The following is a 25242-nucleotide window of genomic DNA, read 5'->3' on the forward strand; positions in this document are numbered from 1 at the left end:
TGTACGTGTGGTGTGACTGTTGTTAAGTCGATTTTTTTCGACTTACGCACAAGTCGAAACTCGCCTAAGTCGATGTGTTTTGCTCAGTCCCGAGAAGATCGACTTATGCGAGTTTAACTGTAGTAACAACCAATCACAAAGGATTGCACATCCAATAGCAGCAATACGCATTTACACAAACACTGAACAGAAGATGGGATTGGTTGATGGCACTATTGTTAACAGTCCAGATCAATATGTTGTACCTTCATTGATTGATGATGAAAAGAAGTATGGTAGTTTATGGCAAGTTACCATTTACCATATTCACTATAGATTATGAAAAAATGAACATAATAAATACTGCAGTCCACATCATAGACAACAACTGAAGGCCTTTGGTTATGACACTGCATAGTTTTTATCATGCTGATATGGCAAACTCAAATATCAGGACTTTTCTTTACATTTCACCACACATTTCCTTGTCACAGTACTTACTGCACACTACATTCTGTCCAAAAATGTACACACACAATTCCCATACCATAAGTCAATTACAGCCCAGACACGCAACATGCATGCATTCATGATGCCCACTATAGAACATTTTGAATTTTGCTCAGCAAAAATTGTAATGCGGTCCTGTGGAGAACTCTAGGTCTCCAAAGAAATGTAGGAACTGTCTTGGAACAAGAAATTTCTACTGCAGCAATTTCTTTGAATGAAGAGATTGGTATCATTTCTGAATTCATTAAAACAGGCTATCACAGGATTTCAAGTGTTTGAATAAGCTGCATAGAGATTATGGACAAATTATTCAAAACCAGGATTACAGTAAGTTTCAGTACTTTCTAGGCCTATGTACTAGTATTCTTTGGAAATAATTCTTTGTGTTAAAATACTGACATGATATCTATGACAGTGGACCAAGAGTGGACCTACAGTGGACATGTGCCGTGTCGGTCAGCAGGATGACTTCGGACCAGGTCAGAGTTTGACCTCTTCAGGCATCTCCTCTCCGATGAGTCCGGCCAGCATGTTTCTAGACGCCAGGACCGTCATGGCTATCCTCGTCTCTTCAGCTGCACTCCCAATGTGAGGAAAAACAACTGCACAGGAACAGACAAGAAGGGGGGACTTATCAAATCCATCAAAAACTCATGCTGTGTGCCATTACAACTTGTCATCAACTCAAGTCAAGTTTGAAAGAACATAGGGTGTTACTTCAACCTGTTGTGACTGGGCTCCAAGTATTGCTGTCTTGACTTAATAGATTAACATGTTTGGGAGTGCACACCCCAAGCTCCCTAACTCTTAAAAACCTTTATATACAGTCACACTTGTTTAAGTCTGATCCACAAGGACTGGGCAAACTTGTTTGACTATCATAAACTAAGTAACTTTAATGTACACAATAGAATTAACGCATGTCTATATCTTTTCACGGAGGAAATTTCCTCCAACTTAGCCATTTTTCAACTTGTGGCAGTTCAACATAGACAGGTTTGACTGTATATTTAATACCACAGCTAACTCTGAATAATATTCTAACCTGCTCTATGTCTGTCATTTGATAACTTCTGAACTGATTTATGCTCGATCTACTAGTCGCATGTAACACATAGTTGTAACATGCTTACCACAGTTACTAAGCTTCAGCAGAGGGCTATCTGTTGGGAGAGGTTCAGGCGTCGTCACGTCCAGACCAGCTGCTCGGATTTGACCCGTGGTCAAGGCATCATATAGGTCATCTTGATTCACCACTGCTCCTCTACCAGCGGAGGCAGGATTGCAAAAAGACAAACCAACAAGCTCATATTAAAAACAGACTTTGATGTTCTCCACAAAGTGGTTTCTATTTTTAATGCAAGAGGTCTATTCATCAATGATAACCAGGCAAATTTCGTAAAACTTCTTTGGAAGAGAGAGAGAGAGAGAGAGGAAGAGAGAGAAAATTATTTGTTCTTACAGTTAAAAAGAATATACCAGGGTCAGTATACAGGAAGTCAGAGCACTGGATGCATATTCCTTAATTTTGCTCACAAAAATGTCAGTTATTCTCAGCTGAATAAAACCATATACTAACCTGCTTATGTTGATGAAGATGGCATTAGAGCTCATCTTTTCAAACACCTGCTTGTTGAAAAGACCCTTAGTGCTTGGTGTCAGGGCACAACATACCACCACAAAGCCAGACTCCCTGATAAGGGTCTCAAACGGAACTGCATCAAAAAGTATAAATGATAACAATAATGAATAAATGAAACACAAACACTAAAACATATTTACGTTATGTTGTGATAGCTTACTGAGATAGAAACCCTAGCTAGCAATACAAGTAGACACTAAAACTACTGAGGTTGTAATAACTTGATCTGAATTCTGGTACACACAAACCACACTGTAATGAGCCTGGATCACTAAATCAAAACATAGTTGTGATTGATTGCTTCCTTTGGGGGAAAAAAAAAAGTTGCAGGCAGAATAAAATATGACGAAGCTTGACACTTTCTCATTTTTGTTTCACAATGGAAGATTCAATTGTAAGAGCAATGTTTAAACTGCTATAAGCTAAGTAGTTAAAAAAAAAAGAAAAGCAAAATATTTTACTGCAATTTCAATCACAATGAGAATGAACTTGGGAATAAATACAAGGGATCACCCAAGTAATACAGCTTTTTGAATATGTAGTGAAGGTAAATAATAATGATATCAATAACAAGAATGTAAACTTCAAAAACTAATCTTGCTCCATCCGTGATCACATTGACTTGGTTCACAAACTCCTGCATTCAATTATCTCTGTTATTTACTGAAAACAAATACTGTATATTTTATGTTTCTGTGTATGTATACTGCTCAATGCATTTGCTCACATGTACCTATTTGTGTACTGTTATCGTTTTATTTCACTGCACTTGTGCTTTTGAAATTTGGATTCAATTTGTATTTGATTGAATGCAGAAATAAATCAAATCAAATCTAAATCAAAATTCAAACTTCAGTAATACTATCCTAACCGCCAAAAAAAAAAAGTTAAAAAAAAATAAATATACAAAGAAATAAATCAAGACAAAAGAAAGAAATGGAAAGTAGTTTACCAAACTCTGCTGGTAGACTTGCTGCTTCCGGCTTCTCCCTGTTTCCACTGTAGAGAAACCGTTTCACCCCGAAGGGCTTGAGCCGCTGTGCCACACCCATTCCGATCCGTCCCAGCCCCACTATGCCAACAGTGCTGTTCAACAAGCCAGGACCAGTCAGCCACATCGGTTTCCAAGTACCCCAACCTCCACTGGGTTCAAGGAAAACAAGAAGAACACCGACAAGCATTGGTACAAATGATTAGCTTGTGTGATTTCAAATCACGGGATATTCTCCATCTATGATGAACATGTAATCCTTTTTTTTTTGTTTAAAAAATACTGAATCGACTGCAACTGAACCCACCCATGAACAAGGAAAGGGTGCAAACTTGTGGTGATACTTGTCTTACACTGAGAAGCACCAAATCTGAGAAATGTGTGAGGTGAGGTTGGGTTGATACTCAAATAGATGAGAGAACATGGTTGCAGAGTACAATTATTATACCATAGTCTTTGGTTGCTGATCTTGATACAAATGAACAAATATGTATATAATATATACATTAAGAATGAAATCTTTAACAGTTTCTGCATTCTATAATTCCCACACAGTTCAGATATTGATAAGTTGTAAACAGTGCGCCTAGAAGAAATATCAACCTACTTTTTGACATTAGCCACCCCTTCTGCAAGTCTTCTTGATGTAGTTAAAAGGAGCCCAACAGTCAGCTCTGCTGTAGCATCTGTTAAGACATCTGGAGTGTAGCCAATGCGTATACCTCTGCAACACGGAGTAAACACAAGAAGACAATGGATGAAGTGCTTTGAATGTAAAACAACATGATCTTTCTGTCACATATTAGCAGTGCCAATTTTCACTTAGAATATTGAAAAAAAAATGTTGTTTGTCAATTTTTCAGCACATCAATATTTATAAAATGCATTTTTTTGAATACCATGTCATAATGTTGGATGTCCAAAGATATGATTTGTGCAAATGCTATTTCTTAAGCATCATGAAACAACACATATATATCATTCACAATACAGAAACTTCATGCAGTCAAAAAGGCACATCCAGGTTGCCACATGAAACAAGGCAATCTATCTTCCAAGAAGATGCACTTCCGGACATGAGTCAGGAAATACCAGTTCACGATTAAAATATGTATAATGCACATCAAATCTCTCTTATGATCGAAACATATGTGCAACTTATACAAATATCATGGTACAATATTTTTGCTATTTCTCTCCAAAACATGACATCATAATGTAACTGGCAGAAGGTACTTCACAATCAACAATCCACTCAGCAACAGTAGGTGTCCATTAGTATTAAAGAAAGAGGTCAAAATGACAGTATTACCATATGGTATGAGCTGTAATATTTGTCTGAAGTGTTCTACATCTCACCTCTTCTTGCATTCATTGACATTGATGTGGTCAAAGCCAACCGACAGAGTACTGATCACTTTCAGCTGTGGTCCAGCCGCATCCAACACGCCCACATCAATACGATCGGAGAGGAGGCAAAAGAGACCGCTGGCCCCGACGACCCCCTTCAAAAGCTCTTCCTTGGGTACTGCATCATCCGAGTCCCACATGGACACCTCACAGCTGCAAGATGGACAATACAAGATGAGACGTTTGATTATTATAGTTGTGTATTAACTCATCCATGCAACCATGCATTTAGCCACAAGTTACCATTCCCTACTGTAAAAACAGAATTTCTTTCTTTTTCTTTTCTTTTGGTGAACATGAATTTTTTTCAAAATTCGCAAGGAGCCAGGATTCATGAAAGTAAAAATGCATGGGAAAGTTTTTTCGTCTGTACATATTGTTTTGAATTCCAGTGGCAATTCAGGATATTTTAATGCCCCGAAGAAGGCTGTTGGCTCCAATTCATGAAAGTTTAATGCCAGGAATGTGTCTGGTCTTAAAGTATTTCATTTGCTGTTGGCTCGTGTAAATACAATCATAAAGTTTGACAATCTATTCAAGAATAGTAAACTAAGACACTCCGCTCAAGGAAAAGTGGAACAACAAGAACTGAAAAAAAAAAGCAATCCTGCACAGTGGTTACCAGCCCTTGTCAAACAGAAAGGGAAAAAAAAATGCAAGTTATATGCATTTATTTACTGTAAAATAAATTAACCTCTTGAGACTAGGAGAATACATTCATGAGCACTGCTTGCATTGTCACTAATCAAGCAAGTTAGTTTTCTTTTTGCCTGAAGCTACTTGCATTACAATTGCAACAAGTGAACAAGCCTATTAATCATGCATAATGTACCAAGCACGTGTAGCATAAATGATGATCCAGAATTAATGACCTTTCATACATGTACGTATTTATACTCATGTACAGAAATGGGCTTGACGAAAACACAGATAAAATATGCTGGTATGCTGTATTTTTATTAGGAGCTTGTGAAACTAGAAACAGCTTAGGACACGCATTACTACAAGAGGTAGATACACCATTTGTACGTGTTTTTTTGTACATGTACATACTTTTGAACCGGTACTACATTGTACATCCCAGAACTCAAGAGTGTATTTACATCAATAGGGCTCATACACAAGTACCATTGTAAGTACAGTAAACCTCGGATAAGTCGACGTCGAGTGAGTCGAAAATCACTTAACTCGAAGCAAAATAAAAAGTCCCGATTTTTCCCTATGCATTTTCTCTAAGAAATATTTGGATAAGCCGAAGTACGAGAGTCGAATTTCGGCTGTGTCGAAGTAAAACATTCAGTCCCTTTTGTACAAAATACACGTAGTTTACATCACTTGAGCCGAAGAAGATTTGTCTGGCATTCTCATTACATTTAGAGGAGAACAAAAAAAATCGGCATGTCGCAGAACCCCGTCCCTGGCCTGCTGCAGGTAAGCATGCACACTCACCGTACCGCTCTGCACGCATGTCGAATACATACACATGTATACATGTATACACACAGCACATCGATCCATATACACTACTAGTACTTTATCCATACACACAGCACATCCATACTTTATCCATGTCAAGCCAGAACTCCTTGGTCAACCAATCGCTGCTTTAATATTTTAGTGACAGGCCAAGTGGGCGGAGCTTGTTTGTGCGTGCCCAGCTGGCTGTATAGTTTTGTTCAATGGAGGTGGGATGGGCCTGGGAGAGTGTTTGTCTCAGGGTAGGTTGACAGAGATGGCTACCTATGTTGCACCATAGACATAGCACATGCACATTGCCACATTAGCGCAGACATTCTCAAAACTACGTTTAACTACTAGTATTGATACAAATTCCATGTTCAATTTAGAAAAAAATAAGAACATTATCTTCAAGAACATACAAATTTGAATGCAAACACACACACGCACACACACACACACACACACACACACATGCATGCAAATGTACTATAATACATGTACATAACTGAGTCGAAAAAAAAAATCGACTCTCGCGAGAGTCGAATTTCACTTAAGTCGACGCATTTTTGTCAGTCCCGAGAGCTTCGACTCATGCGAGGTTTACTGTATATCATAAAGTACATCGACATACACCCAGACTTTCCTCAGAACTAAACACTTCAGGCAGCAGGCCCTGCCCTCTAGCCCTGACTGACTCAGGCCAATAAAATGAGTTTGCCCCCAATTTTTTGCAAACCTGCTAAATTAGAGCGAGAAAAAAAGTACTAAATACGATGGACATTAAGGGTTTGTGAATATACCAATACTGCTGTGCCTACCAATCTTAGGTGTGCATTTACTGGCCTCAGGAGTTAGAATGGCATGTGTATATATGGAGGTGTAGTAAGACAGGTTGAACTCCGTGCTCAGCGCGCGGTTTGGTTGTATGGATGGCGATTATATCTGCCACCGGAAGTATATAATGTATAAGGTTGGCGATAATATATCTGCCACCAGGAATATATGTTATATACGGTCGGCGATAATATATCTGCCACCGGAAGTATATAACATACACGGTCGGCGATAATATATCTGCCACCGGGAATATAAACAAGCCAATACCGGTGCCGCGGTACATAATGTTTACTGGTGCGTAGCCCCGTCCGTCGCCGCGCATACACTGTAGTATGTGCATGGCCATACTGCCGCGTACTCTGGTAATCGGCGTATGTGCCAACACATATATAGGTGATTTGTCACCCAGTCAGTTTGAACATTTTCTGACCAGAATGAGAAACTTTGAAGTTGAAGAAGTAATCCTGAGCAGCTTTTCACAGGAAGCTATACTACTGGGATGGGAGAGGCAGCTGTTAAGTGTTAATTAACACGTGTTAAACAAGGTGCATGAAATGTAGTGCCTACTGTTGATGAAGGCTAGCCTAGAACTTAGAAGTAGCACTGGCTAACAGATGCCATGCAAAGCGACACTTGTGTACAGTGACAGGAGTCAGGGCTGCGTATAATAACCCGGCGTGCTTCTTTATAATCACGTCACACTGGTCGCAGTTAGGCTGTTTAGTTATTCTACAGTGCACAGCTACATCAATGTCAGGCCGGTGCATGGATTTTCAAATGGGGCTAGAATTACTCTCACGTTATAGGCCCATAAAGTGTCTAACGTTAGATTCACCGATGTTATTATTCAGGGAGGCCACTAATCCCGGCGCGGGTTCTGTAACTAGACCTAGTAACAGCATGTTGGGGTCACTAGTGCCACTAACCGCACCAGCGACAGGGTCGCTGCTGCGGTTACGGGCAGATATGACAGGAGAAACGGGCTGCGTGATGGAGATTTCGGACCTTCATATTGTAAAATATATTGTATGATTGTTACTTACTCTTTGGACAGTAGGTCAAGTCCTTCTTGAGGAATTCTCCTTGTTACATAGACCTTGGGTTTCTTTCCTGTATCCATTGTGGAATTGAATATGACTTTTTATCGTAAGTCAACTACAACCACGAACGGGGATCCCCTGCGCTGGTGATATAATGGCAAGCATGCAGTACGTGCATGCAGCGGATCAGAGAGCTAGCGGCCGTACACGGTGTATGCATGAAACACACGTGCAACCCTGGCCCGGTGCGAAGCATGAATAAACATGATATTATGACGTCAGAATATGCACGAATTCAGTATGCAGAATTCAATCACCTCCCTGAATCAATATGGTAAAAAACAAATCTTTTAGTGAAAAGTCAGGGGCAGCCACCTCCCTGATCTGAGAATACGTTTAAAGTTATAAGTTTTGACGTTTTGATTACTTCCAGATCGCTGTTGGAAGTCTATAAGTTTTCATGTCACAATTTGATTATTATATGAATAATTAATAATTGATATGATTTATATAGCGCCAAATCCACTCTGCAGAGTGCTCTAGGCGCGGAAGGAAGAGAAAGTGAAGGAGATAAAGGACATACAAATATCAAGTACATGTAATGAGTAATCAAATTGAGGCTTTAAACAAGTGAGTTTTTAGACTGCTTTTAAAGGAGTCTGATGAAGAACAATTTTTTACGGCTGAAGGTAAGTTATTCCATAAGGTGGGAGCAGCATGGCCAAAGGCACGTGTGCCCCATATTGTAGTGAATCTTGGAATTATCAGAGAACCGGAGTTGGATGAGCGTAAAGATCTAGCAGGGATGTAATTATGGAGTAAGTCAATGTTATACTGAGGAGCAGCGCCCTGAATGCAATGAAAAGTCAAAAGTAAAATCTTAAAAATAATGCGATCTTTGACTGGTAACCAATGAAGTGATCTCAAAATAGGGGTGATGTGAGTGTGCTTCTTGGATAGTGTGATGATGCGTGCTGCCGCATTTTGAAGTCTCTGTAGCATGGAGAGCTGAGTTTGTGGTAAGTTAAATAAGACAGAGTTTCCAAAATCGAGCCTAGAGGATATCAAGGCATGGACTAATTTTTCGGTAGAAGAGCGGTTCAAATATTTTCTAATGAAGCCGATATTACGAAGTTGGTATCTTACAGATCTACAAATGCTAGAAACTTGATGAGACATAGTCATAAGACATAGTCATATTACAATCTAGCATTACACCCAGGTTGCGACAGGTTTGGGACACACTAATTGACATGCCGGAAAAGGAGATAAAATTAATGTCAAGTTTACCTAATTGTGTCTTCGAACCAAACATTAAAAACTCAGATTTATCCGTATTCAATTTCAAAGAATGTGAGTTCAGCCATGAATAAACATCGTTCATTGCATTCTCAAGCTGACTCAAAGCATGTAAGGCATCGGCCTGGTTAGGTTTGAAAGACAAATACAATTGAATGTCATCAGCATATATGTGATAATTAATTTTGTGCTGGCGCAATATGTGTCCCAGGCTAATAAGATAGATGGAAAACAAGGTGGGCCCGCCCACAGAGCCCTGTGGAACACCGCATTTGAGAGCCATAGCATTTGATTTACAGCTGTTGACACACACTGCCTGTGAATGGCATGAAAGGTAAGATTTAAACCATTCGTATGCCTGACCTTTTACACCAAGAGATTGGAGGGTGTTTAACAAAATTGCATGATTAACAGTATCGAAGGCGGAGGACAAATTAAGTAAAATCAAAGCAGTGACATTTCCACGATCCATATCAAGGAAACCAGTTAGGAAAATAAGATGGTGAAATGACTAAATTGCTTTGTAATACCCATATGATACATATATATGTTACTTTTTGTATGCATGGCTATGATGCATGGTTTGGGCCAGGATGAGTAGTGTGAAATCAATTTCCATAATTAGATAACATTTCATTGATTTGTCGATGGATACAAAAACTGACAGACTGGCTGGATCATGAATGAGAGCAGGGAGGTCCACGTCCCTGATGAGAGCAACAGTTTTGTGTTCGTTTATGCCAGTCCGTGGTCCTTTAACAGGAGGTGGAGGTTTTTGAATTTGTTTTTGTTTTTTATTTGTTTGTTTGTTTTTATTTTTATGGGGGGGGGGGGGGGATACTACAAGGGGATAGTCAAGGGTGGGTATGATATAGGTGCGTGTGGTTGGGTCACCGGGGTAATCAGTTGCTTGCCCTTGGAGCCCCGCTTTGGTAGAATCTCTGGGATGAACAGAGTCATAGGTTTTGCATTTCTCTCCCCCTCTCTCGCTTTTCTGAACGAAGAGCGTTAATGAAGGCGGCTGGGACTGTAGCCTAGCTCCTCGTCCTTGGTTTCGCGGTCTCTGTCTTACCATAGTTATCCGTTACCAGATCGATTTAGATTAGGCCCTAGATCTTGCGTCATCGATCATCATCATCATCATCATCATCATTCATAGGAATGGTAAATTATTTTCGGTTGAATATTTTTATAATAAAGGATTTAATTATTTGAATATTTTGAGTATTCAAAAGATATATGAAGCGCTTCCAGTTGGTTGGAAAAGGAATACAGAGAACACAGAGGTAGAGAAGAATACAAATGTAGATGAAATGACTTTTATAAGAAATGGGAAGGAAATTCCTCTGGAAAAGATTACCTCTAAAGACATTTATGTTGAATTAGTGAAGAAAGTAAGTGATCATTCTTCGGTGATAGAAAAAATGAGAAATTTATATTTTTGTGATTTTTCTAATAGAGATATAAAATGTATATTTAGTAGGATAAGAAGTAGCACTTTGAGTTCTGCTCTGAGGGATTTTCAATATAGATTATTGCATGGAATAGTGTACACAAATTATCAATTATTTCAGTTTAAGTTCGTAAATGATAATTTATGTTCTTTTTGTCATAAAGAGGAAGAGACGTATAAACATATATTTTATACATGTGATTTTGCTAGGAAAGTTTGGGGAAAATGTAGTACTTTCTTTGAATATGTTGATTTGCAACAGTTGAGTTGGGAAGAGATCTTTTTTGGTATAGAGCTACCAGATAAAGGAAAAGCTCAGTTAGTTAACCATGTTTTAATTTTGGTGAAGAAATTGCTTTTTTTAGGAAGGAAAAATAAGACACCCCCAACGGAATTTTTCATTAAAAGGTCTATAGAGCAGGATAGGTTAGAAGAAGAAAAATTAGCAGTTATACGTAATACGTTGTCAATACATTTACAAAAGTGGGAAAACTGGAAAAAGAATTGAGAATTTGCTTTGCGTTTATTTAACAGAGTATGGTCTGCCGTACATCCACCAGGAAATGCCTTTTCCACGCACTCGTATTAAATGTTATAATGTAAGTCAGGACACACAGGTTTCAGTTGCTTTTGAGGTTTTGTTGTGATGGGGGTTTTGGAAGGGGAAGGGGGGATGGGGTGGGGTAGTAAGAGGGAGAATGGACGGGGGTATTGAGTAGTGGGGGGGTGGCGAGGGGGGTTGTTTTGTTTTGTTTTTTAACAAAAAACTTCAATCAATGGATATTGATATTTTAGGTTGGATTGTATGAAAGCTGAAAAGAAATTATTTTTGGGGCAAGTGATTCAGTTAATAGAATTTATTATGTAATGAAAGAAAAAAGTTGTTAAGAGATTGAGGAATTAATAATGTAAAACTAGAAAAGAAGAGATGTTTATATATGGATTGTGTATATTGATTGTGAAAAAAAAATGTACCAAAGTGTATCAAAACATGTTAAATCAATGTTAAGTTTTGATATCAGTTTTGCATCCATTGATGAAAAGGACTATAAAATTGGTCCGGAGATTTCTGTATCAATTCATTTGTATATTATGTTTCCATTGATGAAGAATAAAATATTCTTTAAAACAAAAACAAAAAAAATCATCATCGTCATCATCATCATCATTATCAACTCATCATCATCATCATCATCATCATCATCATCATCATCATCATCAAACTTTGACCGTGACTCATGTCCGCAGAATATTTCAAAGCTGTATGATATGAGATAGAGCGAATATTCAGTACTACATGTACTTTGATATATAGCTTCATTCACTCAAGACTCTCATTTTTCCCCAGGCATTCAGTTATAAACTCTCTTGCATATGGCGCCTAATATACAAATGCTATGAATCATCATCATCATCATCATTGTCATTATAATGATACTCTTCTCTGGGGGTCATCTCACAAGACCGACACCCATGGGTCATACTCATACAGCCCACAAAGCACAGCCCACTTCGTGTCGAACTCATGGGCTGTATGACTCGTGGGTGTCGGCCTCGCTCGTGACGTCGGTTGCCATCGTAAATGACAGTGTTACACAGCTCCAGTTCAATCAAGGAATGAGCTCGATTGCGGTAATATAGAGAAAGGATCAAAGGGGATGGCTAGTAACTGATCAATGGGAATCAGTGGAAATGCTGGGGGATGATTTTTCCAATTCTTGTGGGATTCATTTAAGAGTACATTATATATCTATTGTTGCGTGAAAATTATATGCTTCAGAACGGTCTCAAATTTAAGTACTGTGCAGCTAATCGTTAACGATCGACCCGTCACTGTACAGGCATGCTAACCTGGAAACATTAAACTGCACATTACTTGAATATGAGAGCATTCTGAAGCAAATAATTTTCACACAACAATAGATATACAATGTACTCTTAAATGAATCCCACAAAAATTGGAACAATCATCCCCTGGCATTCCAACTGATTCCCACTGATCAGTTACTAGCCATCCCCTTTAAGAGTTATCTGTTGTTGTTTTTTTAAGAATTTATACTACACACCTTCCGTTTGTAATTTACACGCTGTTGTCTGCAATTTATTGATAGAGATTCTTGATTCATTAAATCCTATATTTCATATTGAGTGTCAATGTCTTCGTCGCAGTTGTAATGCATATACAGGTGTTTGTATAAACGTTCTCGAGAAAGGTTGCATGAACGGATCTATATCACTCTCAGCGCCATCCTGATTGTACTTACTGTGGAGTCATTTAAAGGGATCGTATAGTTTTGGTTGAGACCTAATTTCAGGTTTCTAACATTTTTTGGTGAGATAATGAGAAACCTCTTATGAAATATGAAAGAGCATGAATTCTATGAGGAATTCAACGTTTATTTGATGAAAATTGGTTTTGAAATGGCTGAGATATCCAAAAAAGAGCGATTCTCATAAAGTGTGGGACCCACACTTTATTACGATCGCTTTGTTTTACTTTATTTTTGGATGTATCAGTCATTCCAAACCCGATTTTCATCAAATAAACTTTGAATTCCTCTTAAAATGGTATGCTCTGTACTATATCATAAGTGTTTTCTTGGTATCTCGCAAAAAGTTTAAAGCCCAATTCTCATCTCCACCAATACTGTACCATCCCTTTAACTCGTCTTAATGGATCATTTTGTACAACAAATCTGTGTCTAGACGGTCAAAGGGCCTGTAACTCTAAAAATTGAAATTGTAAATCCAACATATCATGATGTTGTCACTCTTCGAATCTTTTGTATAGAGCTAGATTCAACACTCAAAATGTTTCATTTACCCTTTCCCTTTTAAGCTAAATGAATGAAAGATGGCAAATTTTGAGTGTTAGATTTAAGATTATGAGTGTTTAATTTAAATCTGCTAAAGTTGTCACAAGTAACAATTAACATTCTAAATGTTGGTTTACCAATTTATTCTTTAGAGTGTGCAGTCACATTTGGCAATCTTTTCTTGAAGTTCTTACACGGACATGTTTCAGCCACTTCTGATTTTTTCACGCACGAAGTTAATGGTTGGTTACATCTAATTCTTATATATGAGAGCATGCTTCGCCTCTGTATATCCTATACAGAGTATCGAGTAATGGTGATTACGAATAGGGCCTATATGCTGTCAACATTTTGTGTGAATGTATAAAGAGCTTACTTCCAAAAAGATCCATCATTTTTCAATGGATTTAGCGTCTTTTGGAAGCAAACTCTTCGACGAGTGAAATCACTTTCGTTGCAAGCATTCCTAGAGTCGCCTGTAGTAGATATTAATTCTCTTTGACTTTCTACCAGTGAAAAAAAGCATAGGGCCTATATAAGACATCGAATTGATAGCTGTCAGGTTGGGAGCGATAATTGTTATACTGTTTAATAAATTTGGTCCCCACGTTCTTAGAATAGCTTGTAGTTTGTAAGTTTCTCAAACCAGCCATCAGTTTATTTTTAGAGTCATTGTAATCTTAGCTATTTCCAGATCTCTACGTTGTGATAAACCTTCCAACCAATCGTTCATGTGATTAATTTTGTGATCCGTCCAAAGTCATTATAGCTTCTACACAAACGTCATAAGCCATAACGCATATACAGACAGACAGACAGACAAAAGTACCAGCATGCACACACACACACACACACACACACACACACACACATGCACAAGACAGGCATACACATATTGTTTACATTTCTGATCAGCAAACTTCTCTTTATCATATACAATTCATATATTGGCTCCTACGTTTTCGAGTTTATACGTTTTCTATGTTTTGGTTATTAAAAAATGGAAAAGCATTTTAGCTTTAACCGCATGGATATCACAGCAGTGACAGCTTAACATCGCATTATAATTAGTGTATTGCCTTATCATAATGTCATTGGGTGCATTATCTCTTACACATGATTTCCATGCCATGGATGTTTTAGATACTGAGGATATATTCTTTTTTTTAATATATTTTGTTTATACCTCAAACTTGTTTAGAAATCAAACTTGCTACAGATTTAAGCAGTTGTATGTAAGAATTTTATTTGTCGCTAGAATGTTTTTATGATTACATTGGTTCTTTTGGATGTAACGATTAAGACATTTAATTTTGTCAGGTTTTTTTTTTTTTGTTCCTGATGATCTATGTGTAGGTGTGTGTATGATATATATATATATATATATATATATATATATATATGCAAGTTGTATGTTTTCTGTGTGTTTGTTTGTTTGTTTGTTTGTTTTGTTTTGTTTTGTTTTTGCGTAGAGACAATTTGTCTCTTAAGATAAATCAGTTTTGTTTTGCTTTTTTAAACCAGGGAGCATACAACCTATAGGTAAAAACTTTGTGCTGCAAAATGCAGTGCTTGAAAAATTATAAAAATCCTTTTAAGAATACCATTTTTACATGCAATTAATTATGAAAATTTAATGTATACTTGCATGAATATAAAATGACACTTCATTAGTTTTTCTTTTCAAGACGTTCTATATAATAGCTAGACCAAATCAAACATTTCTATGGGATGAATATGAATGTATATCTGTAAATATTTTACGCACCAATTTGCATGAATAATGTCAATTAGAGCTAATTGTTCACTTTCACCTCAGTTCAGTTTGATTTGATATCATATTTCGATTTTATTTAAGTCTCTTAGTCATTATAGGTGAAAAAGACAGGACATTTGGTTTACAAAATGATTGAAGATGCAGTATATGGTATTACATATACGACGATTACAAACAGAAATCTATGATTATCCTACAAATGCCTAAACCATAATGATTAAAAACGGAATACAAAATAATTGATGAGGAACGCCACTCTTGATACATACGTACATCGTTATAGATACCCAGCGTGTGTTATAAAAGAAAATAAAAATATTCTAACAAAATATGGTAGAGTTAATTAATGGCATAGATTCTCTTTCCAGAAACACTTACTATTACATTGTATATATCTTTACACAATTGTCATGACTCAAACCAGGGAAGTGGGACTCTTCCCACCTCCCTACTCAAACATTCCATTCTTGTCCAGTCGGTGCTTCAGGGAGGTGGAAAGAGGTGGTGCATTCGCACAGTCAAATACAAAGTTAGACTGTCAACAAGGATCAAGTTACGTAATGGTTTTACAGTGTAAGTATGCACACATGCAGCCTTCACATGGAAACACGTCTCTCTCTCTGTGTTAGTAGTACAATAAATATGATCACATGCAAGTAATATCAATCGATGCGTAATTGCGTACAGCATAGTGTAGTCTTATACATGACCCATGGTTACCTGTTTTAGTAAACTACAACGAGAGAGGTCACCGAAGCAAAACATGAGGACTCATCTTTGATGAGTCCTCCGGTTCTCTGATAATTCCAACATTCACTACAATATGGGGCACACGTGCCTTTGGCCATGCTGCTCCCACCTTATGGAATAACTTACCTTCAGCCGTAAAAATTTGTTCTTCATCAGACTCCTTTAAAAGCAGTCTAAAAACTCACTTGTTTAAAGCCTCAATTTGATTATTCATTACATGTATTTGATATTAATTGTATGTCCTTTATCTCCTTCACTTTCTCTTCCTTCCGCGCCTAGAGCACTCTGCAGAGTGGATTTGGCGCTATATAAATCATATCAATTAATTATTATTTTATCTACAAATCGTTGTACACTGAGGTAAAAGGAGATGTTTTTATCGAGTTTTCAGAGTGTCATTGATTGAAAGAGGGTCACCAACAGACGGGATAAGGAGTCAAACGAAAAAGCAACTGGCCAAATGAGACGTGAGACAGTGGATCACCTATATCCAGAAATCAACACTAAACGGACATTATTATCGTCGGCTATTGATTAAGCGAATGTTTAAGCATGTCCTCGTAGTACGGCATCGCTTTCTCAGCGAGCTCCCGTACATCGTCTGGTACCTCCTCCCATGCCGGGACCACTGTTGGTGGAGTGAAATGGGTGCTGTACATGGCCGCACCCAAGAAATTTTCATTCTTATAGATGTTATCACCTGCCCATTTCCACGATTTGGCTACCTCAGGCGACCCGGACCATTGTAGAAGCGACTCTGAGTAGGGGTAACCCACGGCATCGCAGAACTGTCGAAGTACCGGGGCGGGGTTGGTGAGAAGAGCAGACGAATCGATGACCAACGGTGACGGGTTGACATGATCTCGTATGTAGGTCCAGAGATCGTGATGCTGCTGGAAGACGGTATCGACGCCATCCTCCTTGGCATAGGGGCGGAAATCGAAGGAACTTTCATCAGTTTCGTTGAACTTCAGCATGCCAACTTCTTGGTACTGAGCGAAGGTCGCCTTCCTCATAGACTTGTACACGAGCAGAGGATGTCGGATGATGAAGGCGTGTTGGTATCCTTTCGGAATGAATTGTCGTCTCTGATCGTTTGGTATGGCTATGCTTTCATCTTTGACGAAAACATATTTACTGGCTGATTCCTCCAATTTTTTCTTGATTGTTGAAAACCTTTACCACATAGAAAGATACAAATAAAAGACTGATGATAATGTTACATGAATGTCAACAACAACTCAGTTACTTATAGGCCCTATGTCAATGCCCTTTGTATTGCTTAGTAACAATACAACATTGTCTGTGTCGTGTTTATAGGAAATAATTGAAGACCTGAATAATAAGAACGACCCAAGTCCAATTTTTGGCCAAATTCAGTTTGACATGGGAAATTGTAGCTTATGCATGGACTCATCTTGTGTTTAAATGATAAATCCTAATTACCCACGGAAGTGCCTGAAATGATTGAGTTAAATCTTATATTAATGTAAGAATGAAGGACTTGGGTCATTCTTACATTCATATGATAGCGCCCTCTCTCATCCTGCTCTCATCTCTATGGCAGAATATCACGTAGGTGAATCAAAGAACGACCCAAGTCCACCACACAAAATGGCCTCTCCACAATTAATGTAAATGTTAATTGTCATAATAATGTATGTTCTAATATGTATATACAATGTTGCCTTCCCATCACAGTTAAATAGAATATTATTGGACAAATAAAAAAGATATGAAGTTTTTTTTTTAGTTTACTCGAAATGGTCTTCCATGGACTTGGGTCGTTCTTATATTCATATACTCAATTGTTTATTTCCTTTTAGCTGTACATACTGAAACTGTCCTTAATGCAAATTAATCTAAATTTGTTCAACTCTGATACGTGTACATGCGTTATCTTCTCACATTACTCTTTGTCGAGAGAGAGAGAGAGAGAGAGAGAGAGAGGAAGGGGGAGACTTTAATGGCACTCGATAGTATTGATAACGACTGTAACACCAGGTGGAAGAGAGCATCACCATGGTAACCACAATTTCTCTCTTCCACCACCAGCGACCACCCTGGAAACACTTGGGCCTACACAATGAAATATGACACGCAAATGAATTGATTTTATAGCTCAAACCAAGAAGGTATAACTCATTGCCCAAACTAATGAAATAAGAGAATCATATTCATCATCGCTTGACAAACTTACGGCAATCTGTCTGGAAAGAAGATGGTATCTTTCATGTATTTCTCGAGTGCCTCGGCAGCTAACTTGAACTCCTTCTCGTGGCCATCATAGCTCATTGGTTGCTCTGTAACCCCAAGCTTCTCTAGTTCCTGCAAGGCAAAGTGGCAGAAGCCGAACGGTTCCATCCACACCTCGCAGTCTGGAATCCCCGACATACATTTCGTGAATGCCGTCGAGATCGATCTGGGTATCATCCACAGAATCGCCCGACCTCCACTTTGTCCGCGAGGGTTGTTATTCGGTACATCAGACATTGCAAGGTATATGGGAACGAAGTTATGAAACGGATTTTCACTTTGTAGTGTTGCCCCCATCCAAGTGAGACTGTCTTGTGATCGCGTCTCTTCACCGAAGTGTTTGCAGAGAGGCCTTTGAACACCTCAATTACGTCACTTTGGGCATAATGGTGTTTGCTTAGTAAACCCTTTTGGATGATGTAGTGCTAAAGATCGCCATAACAATGTTACTGTTTCATGTACGGCAAGTTTAGCTAACGACTGGCCATGTTCTTGGCTATTTCAGACACAGCGATCATTTCAGTATTTTTTTAAAGCTTGTTTATCATTTTGGGACTATCACACCTTTGGAATAAGGAATCTTCAGAATAACGATCTGTAACCGGCTGTTGGAAAGGGATTTCACCCTCACTTACCAGGACAACTCCCACCCCCCCCCCCCCCCCTCCACAGTTACAGCCCATCCCCTGCTGAATAATTGCTAGTGATATGGCTATATCACTAATTAGGGTTAGGGTTATAATACAATATGATTAGGTCTAGGATTACTATTAGTTTCAGGGAAAGGGTCTGGGGTAATTCCTCAGGGGGTAAAATTCATCAGGGGGTAAATGTCCTACCCCTTTCCCCTCTGTTAAAGAGCTTTAGCATTTTAAGCTGATACGTGATGATGATGATGATGATGATGATGAAACAGCATTTGCATAGCGCCATCTATCAGTAGAAAAATTCAAAGGCGCCCGGCTCCCACAATGTGTATAACACATCATTCAAAAAGTTGCTGGAAAAGATAAGTCTTCAGTTCAGATTTACATGTAGGTCTATACATACTACATAGAGTATATGACTTTTTTTTTGACTTAGTCTACTATCAAAAAATATATATACATGTATATAAAGAGAGAGATTGAGAGAGAGAGAGAGAGAGAGAGAGAGAGAGTGAAGGAGAGAGAAGAGAGAGATATGTATGGGACGTGAGTCTCGCGATTGAAATCGGTGGAATTTAGGAGGTGTGCATCCATAGGAATTTTGCTTCAGGTGCTTGTTCAATTTCGGTTAAAGGGGTATTATAGTTTTTGTTGAGAGGGGGATTCAGGTTTTAATTTTTACGAAATATCGTTAGAAGCCACCTATATGACACACCAAAGAGCATGTAATTCTTAGAGCAGTCAAAAATTATTCGATGAAAATCGGTTTTTAAGTGTCTGTGATATCCAAAAACACATAAAGCAAAGTGGTAGTAATAAAAGGTGGATCCCACCTTTCACAAGTATCTCTTTGTTTTTGGATATCTCAACCATTTCAAAAGAGATTTTCATCAAATAAACTGTAAATTCCTCCGAGAATTATATATGCTCTCTTATGTTTTATCTAAGTGGCTTTTAATTATCACGCACAAAGTTGAAATATGAATAACAATCTCAACCAAAACTATACCATCCCTTTAACCTTCAAATCTGCGACAAATGTTATCCAACCATATTAATCCCATCGGTCAGTTCCTGAATGTTTGAATCATTCAAATGCACTTGAATCAGTTTTGTTGTAACAAAATATTAGATTATGAATATCATGATCTGAAATTGATAAATGATTGCGTATTATACTAAATTTTCATAAGAAACTAAGGATTGCAATCATAATATTGTAGATTATGATTGTAAACCAAAGAATGAGGAGGGAATTTGCCCATTACTGACTTTGTGGGATTTCTTGTATTATACTGAGCATAATTCTGATCTGAAAACGTTTTATACGTTTTTAATGTGCACTGTGTGATTGGACACGTGGCCACAGTTCGTTATTTCAAAGTTCCGTTATTGCTAAAGTTCGTTAATTAGAAAGGGAAACAATTAAGGTTCGTCATTCCAGAGGTCTATTTATCTGACATCAAAGAAGGTTTCTCATTCCAAAGGTTGGTTAATTCAAAATTGAAAAAATGTTTCGTTATTCAGAAGGTTCGGTCATCAGAAAATAAAATAATAAGGTTCGTTGTTGAGAATGTTCGTTCATCCGAAAAATAAAATAAGATTCTTTATTCCGAAGGTTTCTTAGCACGCACTGTCTTTACATTTTTTAATTAACGACTTATTGCATAATAAGTTTTCAGGAAAAGGGTCTGGGGCAATTCCTCCGGGGGTATATGTCCTACCCCCTTCCCCACTGTTAAAGAGCTTTAGCATTTTAAGCTGATGCGTGATGATGATAGTGATGATGATTATGATGATGATGAAAGTTACAGCGTTTGGATAGCGCCATTTATCTGTAGAAACATTCAAAGGCGCCCGGCTCCCACAAATGAGTAACACATCATTCACAAAGTTGCTGGAAAAGATAAGTCTTCAATTCAGATTACATGTAGGCCTACATCCTAGATAGAGCAGGACTTATTTTGACTTAGGCTACTATCAAAAAAAAAAATAAAGAGAGAGAGAGAGAGAGAGATGGAGAGAGCGAGAGAGAAGAAAGAGGTATATTTGGGGCGTGAGTCTCGCGATTGAAATCGGTAGAATTTAGGAGGTGTATCTCCATATTATATAGGAATTTTCCATCAGGTGCCTGTTCAATTTCATTTAAAGGGATGATATAGTTTTTGTTGAGATGGAGATTCGGGTTTTAATTTGTACGAGATATAACGTCATTAGAAACCACCTATATGACATTTAAAGAGCATGCAATTCCTAGAATTATCACTCTAAAACTATTCAATTGAAATTTTGAAATGGCTGAGATATCGAAAAACAAAGTGAAACAAAGTGGTCCTAATAAAAGGTGGGTCCCACCTTTTACAAGTATATCTTTGTTTCTGGATATCCCAATCATTTCAAAAGAGATTTTCAATCAAATAAACGTTCCTCCGAATTCAAATTCCTCCGATAATTAGTTTCTCTCTAAAATATGATTAACTATTTGTACCAACACTATACCATCCCTTTAACCTTCGAATCTGCGACAAATTTCCAACTGTACTAATCCCATTATCCCTGTACGGTTAGAAAAAAAAAACTAACACAAGTTTTGTCTACGTTCAGTTCCTGAATGTTTGAATCATTCAAATCAACTTAAATCAGCTTTGTATTAACAAAATACTACGAAGATTTTTTCCTAAATGTTGTATGACGAGAGAATCGACTGCTATCACTTTTAGATTATGAAGATATCAAACTCTATGAATATCATGAATTACAGTTTGGTGCCTCTGTACTTCAGTAATGGTATATCTAAATGCAACAATTCTTTCCGTGTATCGTATACTTCGGCTCAAATCATACAGTCGTCGCTTGAAGTATTCGAATACAATATTTAACATTCTTCGCCAGTCCTGCTAAAATAACATAAGCTTTGATGGAGATTGGACGAAATATTGCCAATTTGACCTTTTGCTAATTCCATCTTCTAGAAGAATTACTTTTATCCTTTCCTCATATGCATTTTATTCTCCTGCAAACGAACAAGCCTCAGACATACAATATGTTACGTTCAATCCATATGCCACAGGTAGTTTTTGTGAGGACGACCATGTCATAAGAGGATGTTTGTTTTAAATTGATATAAATCTTTTGGTTGAGACAGAACTTCAGGTTTCTAACATTTTTGGTGAGATAATGAGAAACCTCCTATGAATGTGAAAGAGCATGTAATTTTAAGTGGCATTCAGTGTTTATTTGAGGAAAATTGGTTCTGAAATGGCCGAGATCTCAAAAAAAAAAATCTGATATAAGGTGGTCACCTTTTATTTCGATCGCTTTGATCGGGTGTCTCAGCAATTCCAAAACCGATTTTCATCAAAGGAACTCTGAATTCCTTTTAGAATGGTATCCTCTCTACCATTTCATAAGTGGTTTCTTGGTATCTCGCAAAAAGTTAAAAGCTCAATTCTCATCTCCACCAATACTATCTATCCCTTTAACCCATTTCTTTTCTTTCTTACGTGTATCTTGCCACGTTACGGTCGCTTGCATACACAAACCATATCGGTAACTCCACAAACCCAAACACACACGAAGAGATGGGCAAACACTGATGTTATTCACTGGGCAACTATTGTTTCTTGTATAGTTCTACGTCTTGTGCATTTCTGTATAGACGAATTCAGGTAATGCTGAATCATTTCTACGCTCTTTTATCAATTAAAAAAAGACTTCAACTGAATGTGCTATGTTATCATATTTCTGATAGCACTGCCAACCGAATGTGTTGACAATTGACAGTGCACGGTTGTTGTAATACAAAGAGCAAGTAGAAGTCCAAAGGGGACTTTCCTCAAGTGGTCCGCTCGCTAGTAGGCAAATTTTGTATTTACACAGGATCATTCTTTTTTAATCAGTAACGGGCCTTTCTTCGTCAAAGGGTTCAGGGTCCGAAGAATGAGAAGGCCTCTGACACGCACACGCGCACACACACACACACACACACTACATTCACAACATGCTTACCTGAAGTTTCGGTGTAAGTTTCTTCAATTTGTCTCCCTCTACAAATTGAATTTGTTAAGATCACAACTGCTGATCTGTAAATTAACAGAAATGTCGGAAAAAAGAACCAGTGGGACTCGAACCTGTCATGTACTGCTTTCCGGCGACACCACCAGGCTGTCCCTGGTTGCCGGCATATATATGTTATATTTATATGTTATATTAAGTAGTCCAAGGCGGACAAGGCATACTAAATGTTTACTATGCTTACAGTTCTTGCCATAACATAAATAAGATTATACTTGACAATTTCTTTACGAGTTTTTATATTATATATATATATATAATATATATCATAAAATACATTATATAATCAAATGCGTTCAGCTTTAGTAATTCTAGCATGCTATGTTATGTTATATGCTATGTATAATCATGTTTTAAGTGTAGTTGTGTTGATGTAGTCCCTAATTGTTTTATCGGTATTTGTATAGGGCTACTCACAAGGTGAGGAACAGCGTGTGGCTGGAAAAGGATTCGCGCATGAATAGAATAAGCTGAACTCAACTGATCATTGTTGAACAAATCATCAAACTGCAGGAGTTAGGCCATGGGCTAGTAGGGGTCAACGTGCACCCCCTCTGCACCTAACATTCCTTGTTGTTTCCATGTAGCCCTTGGTCTGGAGAGTCAGAAAAGTGATGTTAACAAAAAAAAAGTTGGGTCCCAAGACCCGCCCCGTGACGTTTTGTGACGTCACTTCCGGAACGACCTTTTCGCGAATACGAGGGAATAGCATTTGGGTATTATCCTAATAAAGTGGTCCCCTTGCCTTTATTTTTCAATTATAACCAAAGATTTTGGTATTTCTAGATTCCTCAGAAGATGGGAAATATGATGCAAAGCAAAGTTGGGCAATATAAGCCCTCAGTTTGTCGTCATCGACAACGAAATGGGCAAAGATGTCGACACAATTCAACAAAATTTTACAAAATTTAGGCAATTTTTCAAGTTTCACCCTTTAAGTTTGTATATTTTTGTGAAAAATGTGTTAAATGACTTGAAATTTGGTCTAGATATTGAATGAGTATCCCTTTTTACGAAAACAAAAGATTTTGGCCTAATTGTAATCCTATCTTCTTCTGTAGACAAGTGCGCATGCGCGGTGTCTGGAAATCAGCCTCCGAAATGCCTTTTTTTATGTCCAGTATCAAAAATGAGTTACAACGAATCTTTTATCATGTAAATTCACAACTTTAATCAAGTTTGGCAATCAGCAATCACCTGATTGAATAAAAATTGCCTTAAAATGAGAAATCAAAGGTGACCATGGTTCTTTTTTATCATGACGTTGGTCACGACATTGAAGATGAAGACGAAGTCAAAGACTAGAATTACGACATAGCAGAGATTATTTTAGATATCTTTTAGTCTCTTTTAAAATTTCGTAAAATATTATAAGTCATGTTTGTAATTGGGTCAGTCAAATATGTACATTTCCTTGCTGGTAATGACTTTATTAACGTCAATATCTGATTGCTTGTTTATTCCGTTGATTTCACTGAACTGATATTCATTGATTAATACGCAGTATGACGTAAACTGTGTTGATTTTTTTACCATTTTCTTTCGAGAATTTGGCAATAGGGACTCGCAGGTCATCAACAACGAAATGGGCATTAGTGAGGTCGACAAACTAATTCAGCACAAGTTCTTATGCTAATTTAGATATTCATTACTTTGTGGTTAATTCACTATATCAATTGGAATATAGTCTGGATGTTAAAGGATAAGTCCAGCTTCGTGTACATGTAGGTGAAGTTTATAAATGCGGCAATTAGTAGAATTCCACATCAGTAAAAGTTTAGAGAAAGCGGACAATCCATTCAAACGTTTTGAATTTTTAAAGTATCTGTGCTGTCACCGCTGGATGAGAAGACTACTATAGTGTGTGATGTCACATGCGTAGAACGATATATGCAATGTAAGGAAAAAATTAAGAGAATTCTACAAAATCTATTTTTTTATTTTTTTTTTTTGCAAAACGTGCACAGTGACTTATATTAAGGATATTATTCTTCCTGCCTTGTGACAGAGACAAGTCAAGTGTTCTTTATTTTGTAAGAAAAGTGAAAATATGTTGAATTTTCTTTATATTGTTTTCTTTATATCGTTCTACACATGACTGTGACATCACAAGCTGTATTAGTCTTCTCATCCAGCAGTGAGCGAGCAGAAACTTCAAAAATTCATAACTTTTGAACGAATTGTCTGATTTTCCTCAAACTCTCACTGATGTGTTCTACTAGTATTGCTGTATTCACTCAATCCACGTGTCACATATCTGTGAAGTTGAACTTGTCCTTTAAATAAATAGCCATCTTTGA

General features: G+C 37.6%; 2 protein-coding genes across 2 annotated transcripts; both read right to left on the minus strand.

Annotated features, from left to right (window-relative positions):
- Nucleotides 1-969: 969 nt before the first annotated feature.
- Nucleotides 970-7950, minus strand: LOC139729611 (glyoxylate reductase/hydroxypyruvate reductase-like). Its single transcript, XM_071640538.1, has 7 exons — nt 7874-7950; nt 4482-4685; nt 3730-3846; nt 3084-3274; nt 2069-2204; nt 1623-1753; nt 970-1091 (listed from the first exon to the last, which is right to left on the minus strand). The coding sequence occupies exons 1-7, from the start codon at nt 7948-7950 to the stop codon at nt 970-972; spliced, it is 978 nt and encodes a 325-aa protein (XP_071496639.1).
- An 8542-nt stretch (nt 7951-16492) lies between these two features.
- Nucleotides 16493-18458, minus strand: LOC139729656 (uncharacterized). The gene is made up of 2 exons (XM_071640583.1): nt 18166-18458; nt 16493-17141 (listed from the first exon to the last, which is right to left on the minus strand). The coding sequence occupies exons 1-2, from the start codon at nt 18456-18458 to the stop codon at nt 16493-16495; spliced, it is 942 nt and encodes a 313-aa protein (XP_071496684.1).
- Nucleotides 18459-25242: the final 6784 nt, after the last annotated feature.

Source organism: Diadema antillarum, unplaced genomic scaffold, assembly GCF_040938485.1.
Source record: "Diadema antillarum isolate AM-2024a unplaced genomic scaffold, OU_Dant_1.0 seq00000248_RagTag, whole genome shotgun sequence".
NCBI classification, from domain to species: Eukaryota; Metazoa; Echinodermata; class Echinoidea; order Diadematoida; family Diadematidae; genus Diadema; species Diadema antillarum.

Excerpts from the sequence above, each read along its gene's own strand:
- LOC139729611 (XM_071640538.1), bottom strand. The coding sequence starts at position 7,950 with ATGGATACAGGAAAGAAACCCAAGGTCTATGTAACAAGGAGAATTCCT. Across the intron at positions 3,847-4,481 it reads GTCAATGAATGCAAGAAGAG|AGGTATACGCATTGGCTACA; the intron begins GTGAGATGTAGA and ends TCCGTGTTGCAG. Across the intron at positions 1,754-2,068 it reads ATCTTCATCAACATAAGCAG|AGGAGCAGTGGTGAATCAAG; the intron begins GTTAGTATATGG and ends CTCCGCTGGTAG.
- LOC139729656 (XM_071640583.1), bottom strand. The coding sequence starts at position 18,458 with ATGTCTGATGTACCGAATAACAACCCTCGCGGACAAAGTGGAGGTCGG. Across the intron at positions 17,142-18,165 it reads TTCTTTCCAGACAGATTGCC|GTTTTCAACAATCAAGAAAA; the intron begins GTAAGTTTGTCA and ends TATGTGGTAAAG.